Source organism: Tachypleus tridentatus, chromosome 7, assembly GCF_004210375.1.
Source record: "Tachypleus tridentatus isolate NWPU-2018 chromosome 7, ASM421037v1, whole genome shotgun sequence".
NCBI lineage: Eukaryota > Metazoa > Arthropoda > Merostomata > Xiphosura > Limulidae > Tachypleus > Tachypleus tridentatus.
In genome coordinates this window covers 106,651,200-106,669,105 of record NC_134831.1, presented here as the reverse complement: position 1 = coordinate 106,669,105, position 17,906 = coordinate 106,651,200, and the positions used below count along the sequence as shown (strand labels likewise).

At 34.9% G+C, this 17,906-nt stretch overlaps 1 protein-coding gene across 1 annotated transcript in view; it reads left to right on the top strand.

Annotated features, from left to right (window-relative positions):
* The window catches only part of LOC143257760 (dual specificity calcium/calmodulin-dependent 3',5'-cyclic nucleotide phosphodiesterase 1C-like), a 35,227-nt gene extending 18,369 nt beyond the window's left edge, over window positions 1–16,858 (top strand). Inside the window, 6 exon segments of the mRNA XM_076516793.1 lie at window positions 1,555–1,634; window positions 4,431–4,579; window positions 5,261–5,342; window positions 7,549–7,806; window positions 10,215–10,358; window positions 14,300–16,858. Of these exon segments, the coding sequence (XP_076372908.1) occupies window positions 1,555–1,634; window positions 4,431–4,579; window positions 5,261–5,342; window positions 7,549–7,652 (415 nt within the window). The 3' untranslated portion in view covers window positions 7,653–7,806; window positions 10,215–10,358; window positions 14,300–16,858.
* The last annotated feature ends 1,048 nt before the right edge of the window (window positions 16,859–17,906 follow it).

The following is a 17,906-nucleotide window of genomic DNA, read 5'->3' as shown; positions in this document are numbered from 1 at the left end:
CCTTACCTAGAGTAACATAAAGAAGACTTGTTTCAGTGCACAGTCACCTTACCTAAACTAACATAAAGAAGACTTAGTCCAGGTAAGGTGACTGTGCACTGAAACAACATAAAGAAGACTTGTTTCGGTGCACAGTCACCTTACCTAGACTAACATAAAGAAGACTTGTTTCGGTGCACAGTCACCTTACCTAGACTAACATAAAGAAGACTTGTTTCGGTGCAGAGTCACCTTACCTAGACTAACATAAAGAAGACTTGTTTCGGTGCACAGTCACCTTACCTAGACTAACATAAAGAAGACTTGTTTCGGTGCACAGTCACCTTACCTAGACTAACATAAAGAAGACTTGTTTCGGTGCACAGTCACCTCACCTAGACTAACATAAAGAAGACTTGTTTAGGTGCACAGTCACCTTACCTAGAGTAACATAAAGAAGACTTGTTTCGGTGCACAGACACCTTACCTAGAGTAACATAAAGAAGACTTGTTTCGGTGCACAGTCACCTTACTTAGACTAACATAAGACTTGTTTCCGTGCACAGTCACCTTACCTAGACTAACATAAGACTTGTTTCCGTGCACAGTCACCTTACCTAGACTAACATAAAGAAGACTTGTTTCGGTGCACGGTCACCTTACCTAGACTACTTGTTTCGGTGCAGTCACCTTATAGACTAAGATAAAACTTGTTTCCGTGCACAGTCACCTTACCTAGACTAACATAAAGAAGACTTGTTTCGGTGCACAGTCACCTTACCTAGACTAACATAAAGAAGACTTGTTTCGGTGCACAGTCACCTTACATAGACTAATATAAAGAAAACTTGTTTCCGTGCACAGTCACCTTACCTAGACTAATATAAAGAAAACTTGTTTCCGTGCACAGTCACCTTACCTAGACTAATATAAAGAAAACTTGTTTCCGTGCACAGTCACCTTACCTAGACTAATATAAAGAAAACTTGTTTCCGTGCACAGTCACCTTACCTAGACTAATATAAAGAAAACTTGTTTCCGTGCACAGTCACCTTACCTAGACTAATATAAAGAAAACTTGTTTCCGTGCACAGTCACCTTACCTAGACTAACATAAAGAAGACTTGTTTCGGTGCACAGTCACCTTACATAGACTAATATAAAGAAAACTTGTTTCCGTGCACAGTCACCTTACCTAGACTAATATAAAGAAAACTTGTTTCCGTGCACAGTCACCTTACCTAGACTAATATAAAAAAAACCTTGTTTCCGTGCACAGTCACCTTACCTGGACTATGCTAAAGTTCAATTTTTTTTCTTTATTAATCTATTTTGAGTTTTTTGTTTTGAAATCGTGTAACTGAGATTTTCTTTTTTAATTTATAAGTCAAAATGTCATTTTAAAAAGTACCTATCTGATTACATTTAGATACGATATGCTCTATCACTTCATTTTATGTATTTCACTAATTTAAATGGTTTTCCTAGCAAGAAAAAAAAAGATTTTTCATTTATTTATGTATGTTGACGTATTCTTACACTAATATTAATTCTAATTGCAAATTTTATCACCAGGGAGTTTCGAGCTTTATGTGTCGAGCTGGTGCTTGCCACGGGCTTGTCATTTCACTTTCAACAGCTTAAAACAATGAAAAGTCTACTGGGCCATGTAAAGTTTGGACAATTTCATAATACAGTTTAAATTTATAAAGAAGGAAAAATAAAAACTAAATAAGCAAGGGAAAAATAAACATATATATATACACACAAACACTAAAGAAAATAATATTAGGATTTTCACAGTTTAACACATTTGTTTTTTTTTTTTTATATTAACGGCCGTTATAATATGAAAAGAAAGGCTTAACAAAACGAAATGAATTTTGTGCATGAAGTGTATTGATAGCACTGAGAAAACTATGTCGCGAACGTTAAACATTATTATCTAGTGCATATAACTGCATTTCTTGTTAATATATATGTATTTTAACAAAACGAATTATATTTTTACTTATTTATATATCTTTCAACTTACCTCTTAACGTTACTTACTTAATCATACATTCTAACAGATGGTTTCGTTATGATAACATCCATGACTATAATGGTTTCTGTGATTACCTTATTATCTAGGTTTTACATATCTATGAATTTAAATCTAACATTAGTGTTTTATTTTGACTCTATTTTGGAACATAACTGTTAATTATTTTTAGATACCTCATTGTTCTCTTAAGAAATTTATACAAGTATTGAAGATATATATTTTGTATTTAAGAGAAGGAATAATTTTTGTCTGTGTTTTAATACTTCTCTGAAAGACATATAACCAGTGGTGTACGTTCACCCTGGCAATCCACGCTATTGCGTGTGGGTGAGCAAATAGTGGCCCAAATGGTATAAGATAATTAAGAATTGCTGAAAAAGCAAGAGATATACAATTTAACTTGTTTCAACTAAAGGACAGTTGTATTATTCTGTTACGTTAAACAAACGAGGATTGTAACTATAATTATAGTGAAACAAATGTATGAGGCTCAATTACTCTTTATTCAGAGAAACCACTTTTCTGTTTTTGAATTTCGCGTAAAGCTACACGAGAGTTATCTACGCTAGCCGTCCCTAATTTAGAAGTGTAAGACTAGAGGGAAGGCAGCTAGTCATCACCACCCACCGCCAACTCTTGGGCTACTCTTTTCCAACGAATAGTGGGATTGACCGTCACATTATAACTTCTGCAACCCTTAGATTACGAGTCGAGTGCCTTAACCAAGTGGCCATGCCGGGCCTGCTTCAGTAGGTATGCGACTATATGTACAACTCTTAACTTTTTACGCCCCCCCCACTAGTACAGCGGTATGTCTCCGGATTTACAACACTAAAATCAGGGGTTCGATTTCCCTCGGTTGGCTGAGCAGATACCCCGATGTGGCTTTGCTCTCAGAAAAAACACACCAACACACACTTAACTTTTTACTTTGGAAACACTTATGTAATCGTACCCATTTTTTTTGTCTGAGTATATTAATTAGGGCCCGGCATGGCCTAGCGCGTTAAGGCGTGCGCTTCGTAATCTGAGGGTCGCGGGTTCGCGCCCGAGTCGCGCCAAACATGCTCGCCCTCCCAGCCGTGGGGGCGTTATAATGTGACGGTCAATCCCACTTTTCGTTGGTAAAAGAGTAGCCCAAGAGTTGGCGGTGGGTGGTGATGACTAGCTGCCTTCCCTCTAGTCTTACACTGCTAAATTAGGGACGGCTAGCACAGATAGCCCTCGAGTAGCTTTGTGCGAAATTCCAAAAACAAACAAACAAACAAGTATATTAATTGCTTTACATACCTTCTTTTCCGCCCTATTTCCTCGTCCTACCCCGGAAATCTCTGGCACACCTATATATATAAAATACCATACACTTCCAGGCTATGTGGGTGAGCTTCAAGGCGATAGTCGTGACGTCAGTGAAACTTGACAGAACGTACTCTTTACGGTTTTTAAAAGTGAAATGTAATTATTTCTGCAATCCTGTCTACATTCAGGGCTGTAGGAAGCAGTAAGGCCATGGCATGTATAGCTACAACTTAGGCGTTAAAACGTGCTGGTTTTAATTAAATGCATTACCTTGCGTGTATTCAGTATTAGAAATTGCCTCCACACAGTAATGATGGTAAAGAATCTTGTGAGAATGATATTTGTATTGTTTGTTTGTTTTTGAATTTCGCACAAAGCTACTCGAGGGCTATCTGCGCTAGCCGTCCCTAATTTAGCAGTGTAAGACTAGAGGGAAGGCAGCTAGACATCACCACCCACCACCAACTCTTGGGCTACTCTTTTACTGACGAATAGTGGGATTGACCGTCACATTATAACGCCCCCACGGCTGAAAGGGTGAGCATGTTTGGCGCGACGTGGATGCGAATCCGCGACCCTCAGATTACGAATCGCACGCCTTAACACGCTTGGCCATGCCGGGCCTGATATTTATAGTTTTGCTTCGCTTATTAACTATCGTTAAAAACGATTTTCTAGTAATTTTCTGATATTTATGTACAATGATTTTTATAATCTTATCTGTAATCATAAAGTGTGGTTTTTGTAATCTTAGCTAATTCATTATTATGTAAATGTTTAATATTGTTAGATTCAGTGACTTGTTAACAATAATTTATATTAATCCTTCTAATTTATCAACTATTATGAAAATTAGTTGTATAAATCAAATTGAGTGCTTTTAAATCCTAGTGCTTGAACAAGTATTTAACATGAAAAAAAAATTACTCTTTTAAATTTTATAAACTAGCTCATAATTGTAGTCAGTCATCATGATTAAGAATTAACTATAATAATAGTGAAAATAAAGTTCCACATCATTGAGCGATAAAATAATATTTTAGCTCACTAGTCGCAGGATAATAACACAGAATAGTTTTTGTACAGTTTTTCCTGATTATTTAAGACACAATTATCACAGTACAGCCTTTTTCATTACAGTATTGACAAGCCATTTCGCTAATTCTTTACTGTTGTGATATTAGCTATCCATGTAAAGCTTGGGAATTGCACCATTCTTGGACAGAAGTTCTTGTCGAAGAGTTATTTCGACAAGTTAGTAATTTTCGAAATTACGAGCTGTGCAAAAACACTTATTGTATTCTGTTGGTTAGAGATATATTTAGGAAGTGATTAACTAAAATCTATTCCTTAATATTTCTATGATTCCAGATCTACCCTGTACCTCAATATAATATCTGAATGATTCTAAGCCTGATCTACACTTCAGAATAATATCTATGATTTAGCTTGGCATAGGCCTCATCGTAATATTTACATATTTTTAAGTCTGGCTTACCTCTTCATTGCGATATACATGATTCCAGGCTGGTATCCATTTAAAATTAATATCTACGTGACTCAAGCCTAGTTTATTCTACATACATACATACGTACATATATAACATGATACTCGTATATATATTAAACACCTTAAGTCTGTATGATTCTAAGCCTGGCCTACGCCTCAACGTAATATCGATATGATTGTAAGCCGAGTTTGTAGAACTCAAGAAAACCTAAAACTAAAATCCGAAAATAAAATGGTTTGGAAGGAAATATCCAAATGTATATAGCTATTAAAATTTCTTTTGACAAAAGAATATAAAAGTAAAAATTGATGTAGTTTAATCGTTGAATACGTCAAACAAGAAGTAAACAATAAAAAATTATCAAAGGAAAATATAATAACGTTTATTTTATGTTTTTATTTGTTTACGTCCTTATTTATGACAGGGAGACAGAGAACAGGATATGGGATTGCCCATCTCACCATTATGTGATAGGAATACTACAACCGTAGCAGAATCCCAAATAGGTAATACACTTAAAATGAAACAAACTTACTCTTAACTTATTCAAATTGTAAGCGATAAATGTGTACATAGTTTGAAACTAACTTATTCTAAGTAATTCAAGCTATCTAAGTTAGGCAAGAATTCTAACGTAACATAAATCTGACTTATTTACACAAGTTGAAGTATTTAGAATAAGTAATTAATGTCTATGTAACACGAAACTAACTTATTCTAAGTGGTTTAAGAAACTTAAACCACATATTTGTATGTAGCATAACTCTAACTAGTCCAAGCTGTGTATGTAAGCCACTACGTAACATGAAACTTGTTAGTTATAAGTAAGTAATTTAAGCTATAAAGTAATCCAGAACTTGTATCACATAAAACCAACTTTTATTCCAAATAATTCAAAATGTGCAAGAAAACAACCAACTTGTGCATAAATGTTAAGGTTTGTTTATTTTCAATTTCGTTCAAAGCTACACGAGAGTTATGTGCGCTAGCCGTCCATAATTTAGAAATGAAAAGCTAAGAGAAGGCAACAAGCCATTACCACCCACCACCAACTCTTGGGATACTTTTTTACAAACGAATAGTGGAATTAATCATCACATTATAACTCCTCCACGGCTGAAAAGGCGAGCATGTTTGGTGTGACGGGGATTCGAACCTGCAACCCTTAGATTACGAGTCGAGTGCCTTAACCAAGTGGCCATGCCGGGCCTGCTTCAGTAGGTATGCGACTATATGTACAACTCTTAACTTTTTACGCCCCCCACTAGTACAGCGGTATGTCTCCGGATTTACAACGCTAAAATCAGGGCTCGATTCCCCTTGGTGGGCTGAGCAGATACCCCGATGTGGCTTTGCTCTCAGAAAAAACACACCAACACACACTTAAAACTTTTTACTTCGGAAACACTTATTTAATCGAACCCATTTTTTGTCTGAGTATATTAATTGCTTTACAAACCTTCTCTTCCGCTCTGTTTCCTCGTCCTACCTGGGAAATCTTTCGCACATCTATATATATATATAAAACATGATACACTTCCAGGCTATGTGGGTGAGCCTCAAGACGATAGTCGTGACGTCAGTGAAAGTTGACAAAACGTACTCTTTGCGGTTTTTAAAAGTGAAATGTATTTCTGCAATCCTGTCTACATTCAGGGCTGTAAGAAGCGGTAAGGTCATAATATAAATAACTTGCTTTAGCTTGGTTTAACTAAATAAATTCAGTGCTTTTTAATAAACATAAAGCTAACGTAGCATACTCACACAAAACCAATAAGTCCTTGCTTAAGTTCGATTAAACAATTCACTCATTGATGTGTGCATGGGGACTGTGGGGTTCAAATCCTGTTTTCTAAAAATCCTGTTTTTATTATATCCTAAAAATGTTGTTTTTTATTCATAAAAAATGCCCTCAAATACTAAAAGACACGCCCGACTCCATACTAGGGTTTACTTTAGAGTAAATCCACATCACACTAACTACTGTGTCCTTATCATGGAATAAAACCCCATATCTTAGCACTGTAAATTCGAATTTTACCTCTGTCCTACCGGAAGACAAGTTATGACTGAAAACACTCAGCTTTAAAATAAATGGCATCGAATGATTGAGATATGCTATTACATGGTAATACCGAATAGTCAACTATTTAATTTTATATTTTAAAAGTGTTTTATAAGACCAGTTGAATGAAAATAAAAGCAAATCTGTTTGCTTGTTATAGAGTGCTTACCCTATTTTTACCAGATACAATCCATAATCCATATAGTGTCCTCCAGATCTTCCCCACACAAACAAATCTTGCCTTCCGATACTTGAAACGTACTAATTACTTTTAATTCTTGCCCTGACATGTATCCTTCCGATACTTGAAACGTACTAATTACTTTTAATTCTTGCCCTGACATGTATCCTTCCGATACTTGAAACGTACTAATTACTTTTAATTCTTGCCCTGACATGTATCCTTCCGATACTTGAAACGTACTCATTACGTTTAAGCCTTGCCCTGACATGTATTCTGCATGTCACTACATTTCTGGTTAGCTCATTTTTCTAATTTTTTTTAAGTACATAAATAAATGTTTGTATAGATTGGCTATTGTATAAAAAGGGCAGCTCTTATATCTTGTCTAACTTTTTGTACAAAAGGGTTAGATGTGTCTGTAGTTTCTTGTATTAATCAGTGGTATATCTGTATAATCTTTCAGGGTTTATTGATTTTATTGTGGCATCAAGTATGGACGTGTGTGGATATTTACTGCAAAAAATCCAGATCCATCTATTCGAGACTTCAGTGTGTGTTTTCTTATAGCAAAGCCACATCGGGCTATCTGCTGAGTCCACCGAATGGAATCGAACCCCCGATTTTAGCGTTGTAAATCCGTAGACTTACCGCTGTACTAGCGGGAGGCTCGAGACTTCAGATGTGAAAGAATCTACTAGGAAGGAAAGCTCATTAAATATTGGTGAGTTTCACAATGACCAAAATTATTGGTGAATAAAACTCGAAATAAATGTGAGTAGGATATGGTCAAGTGTGTTAAGGCGTTCGACTCGTAATCCGAGGGTCGTGGGTTCGAATCCCGGTCGCACCAAACATGCTCGTCCTCTCAGCCGTGGGGGCGTTATAATGTGACGGTCAATCCCACTATTCGTTGGTAAAAGAGTAGCCCAAGAGTTGGCGGTGGGTGGTGATGACTAGCTGCTTTCCCTCTTGTCTTACACTGCTAAATTAGGGACGGCTAGCGCAGATAGCCCTCGAGTAGCTTTGCGCGAAATTAAAACAAACAAACAAACAAATGTGAGTAAAGACGTAGAATATTCACCCAGATTCACAGTAATTAATCCTATAGTTAAGGAACCCAGAAATAAATGTGAATGAAAATATGTGGTTGTTCTCACAACTCTGTTACCAGAATGAATCATGTAAGAACACCCCAGAGTTGGCTTGAGGTAAAATAACAGGTATTCTTCTAATACTTTCACAGTTATGAAAACGTTAAAATAATAAACACGACAAATTAACTTGATTTGGGTTATAAAGTTTGTCTTAAATCTTCTATCAATGGAGAAAAAATATGATGCTTTAACAATTTTATTTAAAAACCAGGTTAAGAAAATGTTATTTTTTGTGTTGGTTTAGAATTCAACTTAGTTTCAAACTATTTTTGTGTATAAAAGATAATTTGGGATACAAAGCACTGACTTTTAAATGCCTAGGCATCAGTTAAAAGGTTTAATTAGATTTTTATCTGAAACAATAGGACTGCTCTATTTATGGGTTCTCTTCTAATTTTAATTGTTCTGAAGTAATTGAGTGAAGTGTAATTGTATTGGTGACTCTGGTTATCAGTACACTGATAAAGGACTTCCTGATTCACAAGAAATATTCCAACAAGTAGGAATATTGGTTCTTGTTATTTTAATCAGATTATGATCTAACATTGGTTCTTGTTATTTTAACCAGATTATGATCTGACATTTCAAATAACCTTCATTGCTGACCCTTTATTGATTGGATGTATTTGTAATCTAAATATGCTTATACCTTAAATTTTGTTACTGTTGCAGATGAAACATTGTTCAAAAATAAATCTATTACCTAACAAATACCTGTTTCAGAAGTTTATACTGTGTGTAATTTGTGTACCTTTTTAAATAGTAAATCAGTATCCTATTTGAAAACAGCTGATCCATCATACATTAGCCAGGTGATCCAGACGTTAGTTTTAGTACTGATCGTCCACATGGCCATTAAAGTGTGCAGAGACATTACAGTAGCCAAATTGAGACATTACAGTAGCCATGTTGACTTCACCATCTACATCCTAACGTCTTTACACTCAAAGTGTTAAGTATGAAACTGTTTCAAAACTGCATAAATAGTAATATTTACTCAATAATATCCTCCTTTAGAAACCCACTTCAGACCATCTCTGCAAAGCTGAGTACCAGCCATTACTTCATAACATCCTCCTCTAAAAACCCACTTCAGACCATTTCTGCAAAGCTGAGTACCAGCCATTACTTCATAACATCCTCCTCTAAAAACCCACTTCAGACCATTTCTGCAAAGCTGAGTACCAGCCATTACTTCATAACATCCTCCTCTAAAAACCCACTTCAGACCATTTCTGCAAAGCTGAGTACCAGCCATTACTTCATAACATCCTCCTCTAAAAACCCACTTCAGACCATTTCTGCAAAGCTGAGTACCAGCCATTACTTCATAACATCTTCCTCTAAAAACCCACTTCAAACCATTTCTGCAAAGCTGAGTATCAGCCATTATTTCATAACATCCTCCTTTAACAACCCACTTCAGATCATCTCTACAAAGCTATGTGAGTACCAGTCATTATTTCATCACATCATTTTTAAAAATACACTTCAGATCATCTCTACAAAGCTCAGTTACTACCAGTATATTTACTACTAAAATATTTATGTTGTGATCATGCTGACTTTGCTGTGAAGACGAGTTATGACACATTTAATAGTTTGTCAGTCTCTAACAGTGTAACTGTTTAAATGTTTTGTGTATGTTTATTAACAAGTTTTGAATACTACTGACCCAGTATTTCCTGTATCATTTTTATAGTACTAAGTAACCAAGATGTTGTAGTCCTCCTGTTACGATGCTACTGATTTACCTTTAATATTATTTACGATTATTTGTAATTCATAATCATTAAGACACACATTTGTTAGTCCAACTGTGTACAGTTAAATCTCAGATTAAAAGTATTTAGTATAAAGTTGAAAGTATCTAATATTATTCACCTCTGGAATTGTCGTCAAATATTTAACATATATATATATATATCAAGAATATATTAAATCAAATTAGTTAGTTCAGACTCTTTACCGACAGACGACACCACTTCTAACGAGGAAGAGCGACTCACTCCTATCATACCGTTCTTGACAGGGTCATGGGGTCATTTGGTGGTTTCACGTCCATGGGTTAGATGTCTTGAAACGAACAAAGCAAGATGGCAGGAAATAACTGTCAAAGGTAACTTAAAAACACTAATTTTAAACATATGAAAGATTTTTTTAAGTGTCAATGTACAGTGTATCACAAGTTGAAATTATAATTATCGGACCAGTTCAGTAACAAAACAGTAAACATTCATATAAAACGGATTTTTTTTTTATCTTATTTTAAAGGCAATTAAATGTATGTAATAGTAAATAAAGACCTAGTAACAAATTTTAAACAAATGCTGTCCAAACTTTCTGAATAAATTATAGCTGTTCAACAGCTCAGAGGTCATTATGAATACGTTTCACCTACAAAACGAGTGTACAAATCAGTTACTAAAATAATTTACTAAATCAACTGATCTTGCTAGAAAATGTAACCATTATTGTTGTCTATTTTAATCTCTGTTTTCAAATCACTCTGTTCATTACTGACAAACCACATGGTTCTCGAGTTCTTTTGATTGCAACTGTGGTCAACACGACCACAATGAAATTCATTACTCCGGCCCGGCATTGCCAGGATGTTAGGCACTAGATGGTTTACGGGTTCGAATCTCCGTCTCACCAAACATGCTCGTCTTTTCAACCGTGTTAGCACAATAATATGACGGTCAATTCCACTACTTGTTAGTTAGAGTAGCGCAAAAGTTGACGGTGAGTGGTAATGACTAGCTGCCTTCCCTTTAAGTCTTACACTGCTAAAGTAGGGACGGCTAGCGTAGATAGTCCTCGTGTAGGTTTGAGCGAAATTTGAAACAAACAAACAGTTATTACTCTCTTTACCCTGAAATACTTAAACTAATGACATTAGATAAAACCATCAGATATACCAATATTGTTTTGATTTCCATGAAACTGGTGGTTAGAACCCATAAATTAAGATTGTGTGTATACGTTACGGAGCTCTTCCTAAACCACTGGCCTCAACAAACACCAAAATAATAATCTCAGTCCCGAGGTTTCCACAACTATAAAATCCACACACTCCTTAGGAAATTAGTGGATTTCCCGAAAATCCTTTCTCCTAAATTTTGGACTGGTCAGTTTCTAAGCATCACAAAACGAATCGTCTCAACCATGAGGTATGCACAAAGGTAAGACTTTTAAACCAAACCTTTGAGGAACCCAACTATTTCGAGAAAACATTTTTATGAAGATTTCCCCAAAGCAAACCCTAAATTTGCAACTGATGTATTTTAGAGCGCGTAAATAAGCAGGCATGCTACTTACCGTTCGTAATTTGTCCAAAATTAAAATTTGCATTAGAGTGACAAGGATCATTAAACTGAAACTGTAAAACAGTAGTTCAAGTTTTAAATGCAGCCTCATAAATGGAGGTCATTGTCTCACAGGTAACAAAACGTTTTTAATTCTGCGACGAGAGATGTATCAATCAACCATTTGTTTATTAAGAGACGTATCAATCAACCATTTGTTTATTAAGAGACGTATCAATCAACCATTTGTTTATTAAGAGACGTATCAATCAACCATTTGTTTATTAAGAGACGTATCAATCAACCATTTGTTTATTAAGAGATGTATCAATCAACCATTTGTTTATTAAGAGACGTATCAATCAACCATTTGTTTATTAAGAGATGTATCAATCAACCATTTGTTTATTAAGAGATGTATCAATCAACCATTTGTTTATTAATAGACGTATCAATCAATATACTGACAATATTTTATCATCTTTTCAAGACTTCTTGTACTGTCCGAATATACTACAAGAGTCACTTTTGATATTAACTTAAGTTAATGAGTAACTCCGTTTCTCTATATTGCCGTCGTTATCAATGTGAACAACTATATAGTTTTATGCGTGTATTTTTCCTGGGTTTAACCCTCATGTTGGACATTGTCTACGTTGTTTGTCACAGGTTTTTTGGGTTATTGATATTTTTAATTCTAATTAGTTTAGGACCTAATGTTTGGGTATTGTATAGCTTGCAACATGTTTCCCTTTTTATATTTTACAGTTTTTTATTTCTGGCTTTTTTTAGTCGTTCGAGGCAAATTTCCTAGTTGCTTTGCACCAAACAAACAGCCAACCAACCTCTCATACATTTTCGTATTTAGAAAGTAAAAAATCCTTAACAATGTGTTACCTTGTTTTATTTAGAAAGTAAATACCACTACAGCCATGTCACATTATCTTATTTATTAAGTAAAAAACTTAACTATGTATTACATTAATGTTTTAGAAAGTTAAAATCAAAAATACATTTTTTTATTAAGAAGCACCCAACTAATGGACAAAATAAGTTACATTTTTGATAACAGAACAGAAATTTCCTGTGTTGGCTTACGTATGTATACAGAAAATATTGATCCCCCGCTAGTACAGTGGTATGTCTACATATTTACAACGCTAAGACAGGGGTTCGATTCCCCTCGGTGAGCTCAGTAGATAGCCCGATGTGGCTTTGCTATAAGAAAATACACACACAGTAAATATTGTAGGTAGAAACATAAACAATAGCGCCCTTGGTGGACACAGAGTGCCATTGCTGTACTTTGATTCTGCACCAACTATTAAACTAAAACGGTCGGTTGTCTGTTGACACATTTTATCAGTTGTTGTGCGTTAGGATGTAAATTAAGCTATAACACAAAACTACATTAACTTTGGGTTCCATTGATGATAAAAAAATGGTACTTTTATTTTATTAATTCGTAGTGTATCTTCTGCACTCGTGTAATTGTGCTTAATGTCATCCTTTTCCTATCTCTTCATCCTATTCCTCGGCTAGAAACACGCACTCTGGTATCGGTTCGTGGAACTATGATGTAATTCTCTCCTAACGACGTGAGTAACACTATGATACCACTCCTCGCAATGCGTCCTTTGTTATATTTATAAAGTAAAACAGAGAATACTACGTGACACATTATTATATTTACAAATTAAAAGGCACTGTGTGTTACATTTGTATACTTAGAAAGTAAAAGACACTAGCCATGTGTTAGATTTATATATAAAGTGTATGTTTTCTTATAGCAAAGCCACATCAGACTATCTGCTGTGTCCACCGAGGGGAATCGACAGGGCGTGGATTTTTACACCCGATGGGGGATGGTTTTGCAACCACTTATGTGGACTGTTCAATTTGCAAATTGGTAATCTCTGATTACGTGAAACTGAAAGCTGTACACATACAGTCACAGAGTAATCTTGTTGCCACGATACTTGCATGTATACTTAAGCCTACTGACTGATACTTACGAACTATTGCTTAGATCGAAAAGCTTAGAAGCACGCCTATATTAAAGATGTACATTTCGGCTACTGAAAAAGCCTACATCTAGGCCTAATTATGTAATTCGATTTGTAAGAACACGAGAATCACAAGAACAAACACACAGTTTGTAGACCTGTGATGCAATAAAACAATTCAACAGACCAAACTGTAGGGGGGGATGGTTGTATGCAACATACCCCCCACCTAAAATGAAGGGGGATGTATATCTTCCATCCCCCGCAGGATCTACGCCCCTCGGAATCGAACCCCTATACATGTAAAGTAAAGGAAACATTAGAAGTTTTATTAAATACGGACTTCTTTTTTTTGGAATGTATAAACCTAAAACTCACTGAACGTTTTATTTCTACCTGACAGAAATCTCCTGAAAAGCTTTTGGCCACCAGGTGCTACAGCGGGTTTCATGTTAGAAAACGTTTGGCACATGTAAATGTGCTATTATGCAAAGCTTATATTATTCCATTAATAGCTGCTCAATGATAAAGTATTATTGTTCTGACCGAGTTCTAAGTGCTATCTGTGTCACAAAATAAACATCTCTTTTGCTATACGTTGTAAGAAACCTTTGAGATATTTCTGTTTTTGTTCATGATTTAGTCATGTTAAAATAGCAATAAAGTCTTAGTTGTTAGATACTTTATATTAATCGTGCAGTAACTTATAGAACTTTTTGTTTAATTTGTCATGTTTTTTTTAACAGGTTTCGAGGTTGAGATTCAACAAGAAAAGGATGAACAGTGATCTTTTACCAAGGGCTGAAATCCGCTGTCTCAACTAGAAACTCATTTTCTAAAATATAAAGACTTAGTTGCGTATAAATATAAGCTGAAAACTCTCCTATTTCTCTCCTTGTTACTATATCGTTCCAGATTTATAAAGTAACATTACATAAATGTGGGTTATGTTCATGGTGGCTGAGAAGAATATATATAGAAATATGTCAACCACGCTATCTCAGTGCTGATGAAGCCTTTCCTTTAATAACAGCACTCAGTAAATCGACTTGTTTAAAACAGACACTATAATGGTCGGGATATCACATGTATCAGTTAGTTGAACAAAGACTCTTGTGGTATGAACCGGGAATTTCTGGATTTTGTTCAAGTTGTTAACTCTCGGAAACATGTTTTATAGTTTTTACTAGAATCAATTTATTTATTTATTTTATGTGAATTAACTTTCTTAATCATTACGAGCCAGTTGTTGCAAGAAGTTTAACATACAGGGCCAGCATTTATTATACAAGTAAGCGTCCAACCAGAATATATCTGACAGAATATAAGTCTATATCTGACACTGTAAACACTGGATCCAGAGAGAAAGGTTTCACAATAAAATATAAGAAACTGTTTCTCAAATTTACAGTTTGAAAAATACAAATTTTGGGCTTCGGATAAGTTTCAGGAACTGATACTTAGATACCGGTTCAATTTGACAAACTAGTTTTGGTGGTTGAGAAACTTCATCACGGATACAAAGAGGGTGAAATATTGCTTTTGCATACAAATTAAAGTTGTTATAAACAACAACATTCAATATCAAGTTACTGATTTTTAAATCTTTGTTCTATTTTTCAACAGTTAAAATAATTTTCTGTTGAAATGTCCATTCCTCCTTCCGTTAATCAGAATCTTTATCAGTCGTATGTTATTTCTATCACACAAAATAGTAATGATTTCCATTACATTATAATTTAATAATATTTCCTTTCTAAGGACATGAGTAATAAACCTGGAACGATTGTGACAAAAGGATACCGCCTCACACTAATTGACTGCCTCAGGGTATGGGAAAGGATGTGACGTCATCAAGGATGATGAAGTTATAGTTTCAAAAAAGGTCACCAGAGGGCGAGTCATAGGGGCGTGTTGCTAGGCCGTGACGTCATAGTTCAACAGAGTATCACCAGAGGATGCAACAAATTTATGAAATGGTGAAATTATAGTTTGATACCGACAGGAAGATATGATGCATAATTACGTAATAGTACCATAAAGTAGAGAATGTATTTTTAGGCTGCCATGACTCGTACAACACATTTATAATCATGTCAATATTTAATCACTAAATAATTAATTAAATCATCCTAAAAGGGACGCTTAAACACTAGTTCATAGGATAACTAAATTGTCATAAAAAGGACGCTTCACGCACATTAAGTTTTTCACATAATTAAGTTTTCTGTACTTAAAAGATGAAATCATAATTAACACTCATTTAATTATCAATCAGGTGTTTAACGATTTCAGTGATATTGTTTATTAGTTTGTTTTTTAAGTTTCTGCAAAGCTACATGAGAGCTATTTACTCTAGCCGTCCATGATTTACTAGACTCTCACTGGTAAATCAGTAGTTACCAACCATCGCCAACACTTGGGTTACTCTTTTAATGACGAATAGTGGAATTACTCACACTTTACAACGTCCCCATGGCTGATATAGCGAGTATGTTTGGTGTAACGGAGATTCGAGACACTCAAACTACGAAACAAGCGACCTAACCACCAGGCCATGGCGGGCCTTACAGTGACCACCAGGCTATGGCGGGCCTTACAGTGACGTTATAAAATACATTATTTAACGAAATACGTTTGAACTCGTAGAAAAACCTTCACTACAATACACAAATGTATTTTGCGACTCTATAAAGTTACTTCAAGAAGGAAATGATTAAAGTTTCATAACAATTGAGTGTTTCTAACAAGAATCATTAGTTATTATAATACTTTTATGAGAATAAATTTTAACTGACATTCACTTTATTCAAGTAACAGTTACTATAATACTAAACTTTAATTAATATATATGTAAAAACGGCTGGTATGGATTGAGAACATTTTTTATATAGAGGAGCGAGCAACGTTTCGACCTTCTTCGGTCATCTTCAGGTTCACAAATAAAAAGGTAACTGACCGATAGCTGACCCTATGTTTGAAGGGAGAGTGTAGGAATGTAGAGGGCGGCCTAGATGTTTGATTATATTTATTAATATAGGTATAAAGGTGTTCCTTTGTATTGGTTTATTTTGGGCTTAAGTTGTTGTATAAGTAAGGCTTCTTTAATTTTGTTTTTGTTTATGTTTTTTTTTATTTAGTATTTGAGTGTTTTTATGGTTATGTTGTGTTTATTTGATTTGCAGTGTTCGAAAACGTGTGAAGGTGACTTTTTGTGTTCTTTGAACCTGGTTTCTATTTTTCTACTTGTTTCTCCAATATAGAAGTCGTAGCCGTTATCACATTGTATTTTATAAATAATGTTGGTGTGGTGTTTGTCAGTGTAGTTTTTACATAGTATAGATCTCAGTTTTGTACCTGGTTTTTGAATAAATTTGGTATTAACTGGAATGTCATATTTTGTAACTAGTTTTTGCCAAATGTTGGTTATTTTTCTGCTGATGTCGGGAATATAGGTATACAGAAATATATGGTTTTGTGATTTTTTTGATTCGTGAGATATATTTACTTTTGTTGGTTGATTTTGCTTTCTGTCTAGGTGTGTGCGTATAATGTTTTCTACGGTTTGTAGAGGAAACTTGATGTTGATGAAGTATTGTTTTATTTTGTCTAATTCATCGTTAATTTTATCTTGTGATCATAGTGTTATGGCTGTGTTTATTTGGTTTCTTAGTATGTATGTTGAGTTTTTGTTTTGTTTCATGTGCTGAGTCCCAAGGAATGTATAATCCAGTATGGGTGATTTTTTGGTGGATTTCTGTTTTAAATTGTGTATCGGTTCTTGTAATTTTGAGGTTAAGAAATGATATTTGATTTGCTTTCTTCCTGTTCACATGTGAAGTTAATGTTGGGATGTATAGAGTTAATGTGATTGAAAAAATTAAGTATGTGTTCTGTAGATCTGAATCCCACAACCGTGTCATCTACATATCTGTACCAGTATAGTGGTGGATGTAATGCTGCGTTAATTGTTTGTGTTTCAACTTGTGTCATAAAAATATTGGCTAGAACTGGTGATACTGGGTTGCCCATGCTTAGGCCATTTGTTTGTATATAGTTGTGGTTGTTGAACATGAAGTTTGTCTTTATCGTGGTGAATTCTATGAGGGTTGCTAACTGGTTACTGGGAATGTCTATAGTTGGGTTAGGGTCTCGGATATAGAGTTCTAAGGCTGTCTTGCAGGCTTCAGTGGTTGGGACTGCTGTAAAGAGGGATATAACATTGAAACTGGCCATTAAGGCTTTATGATTAAGTTAATTGAGACTGTATTTGAAATTAAAAAGAGTCTTTGAATGAGCTGGCTGATGTTACATATTTGGTGAATGCCCATGCTATGTATTTACCAAGATTGT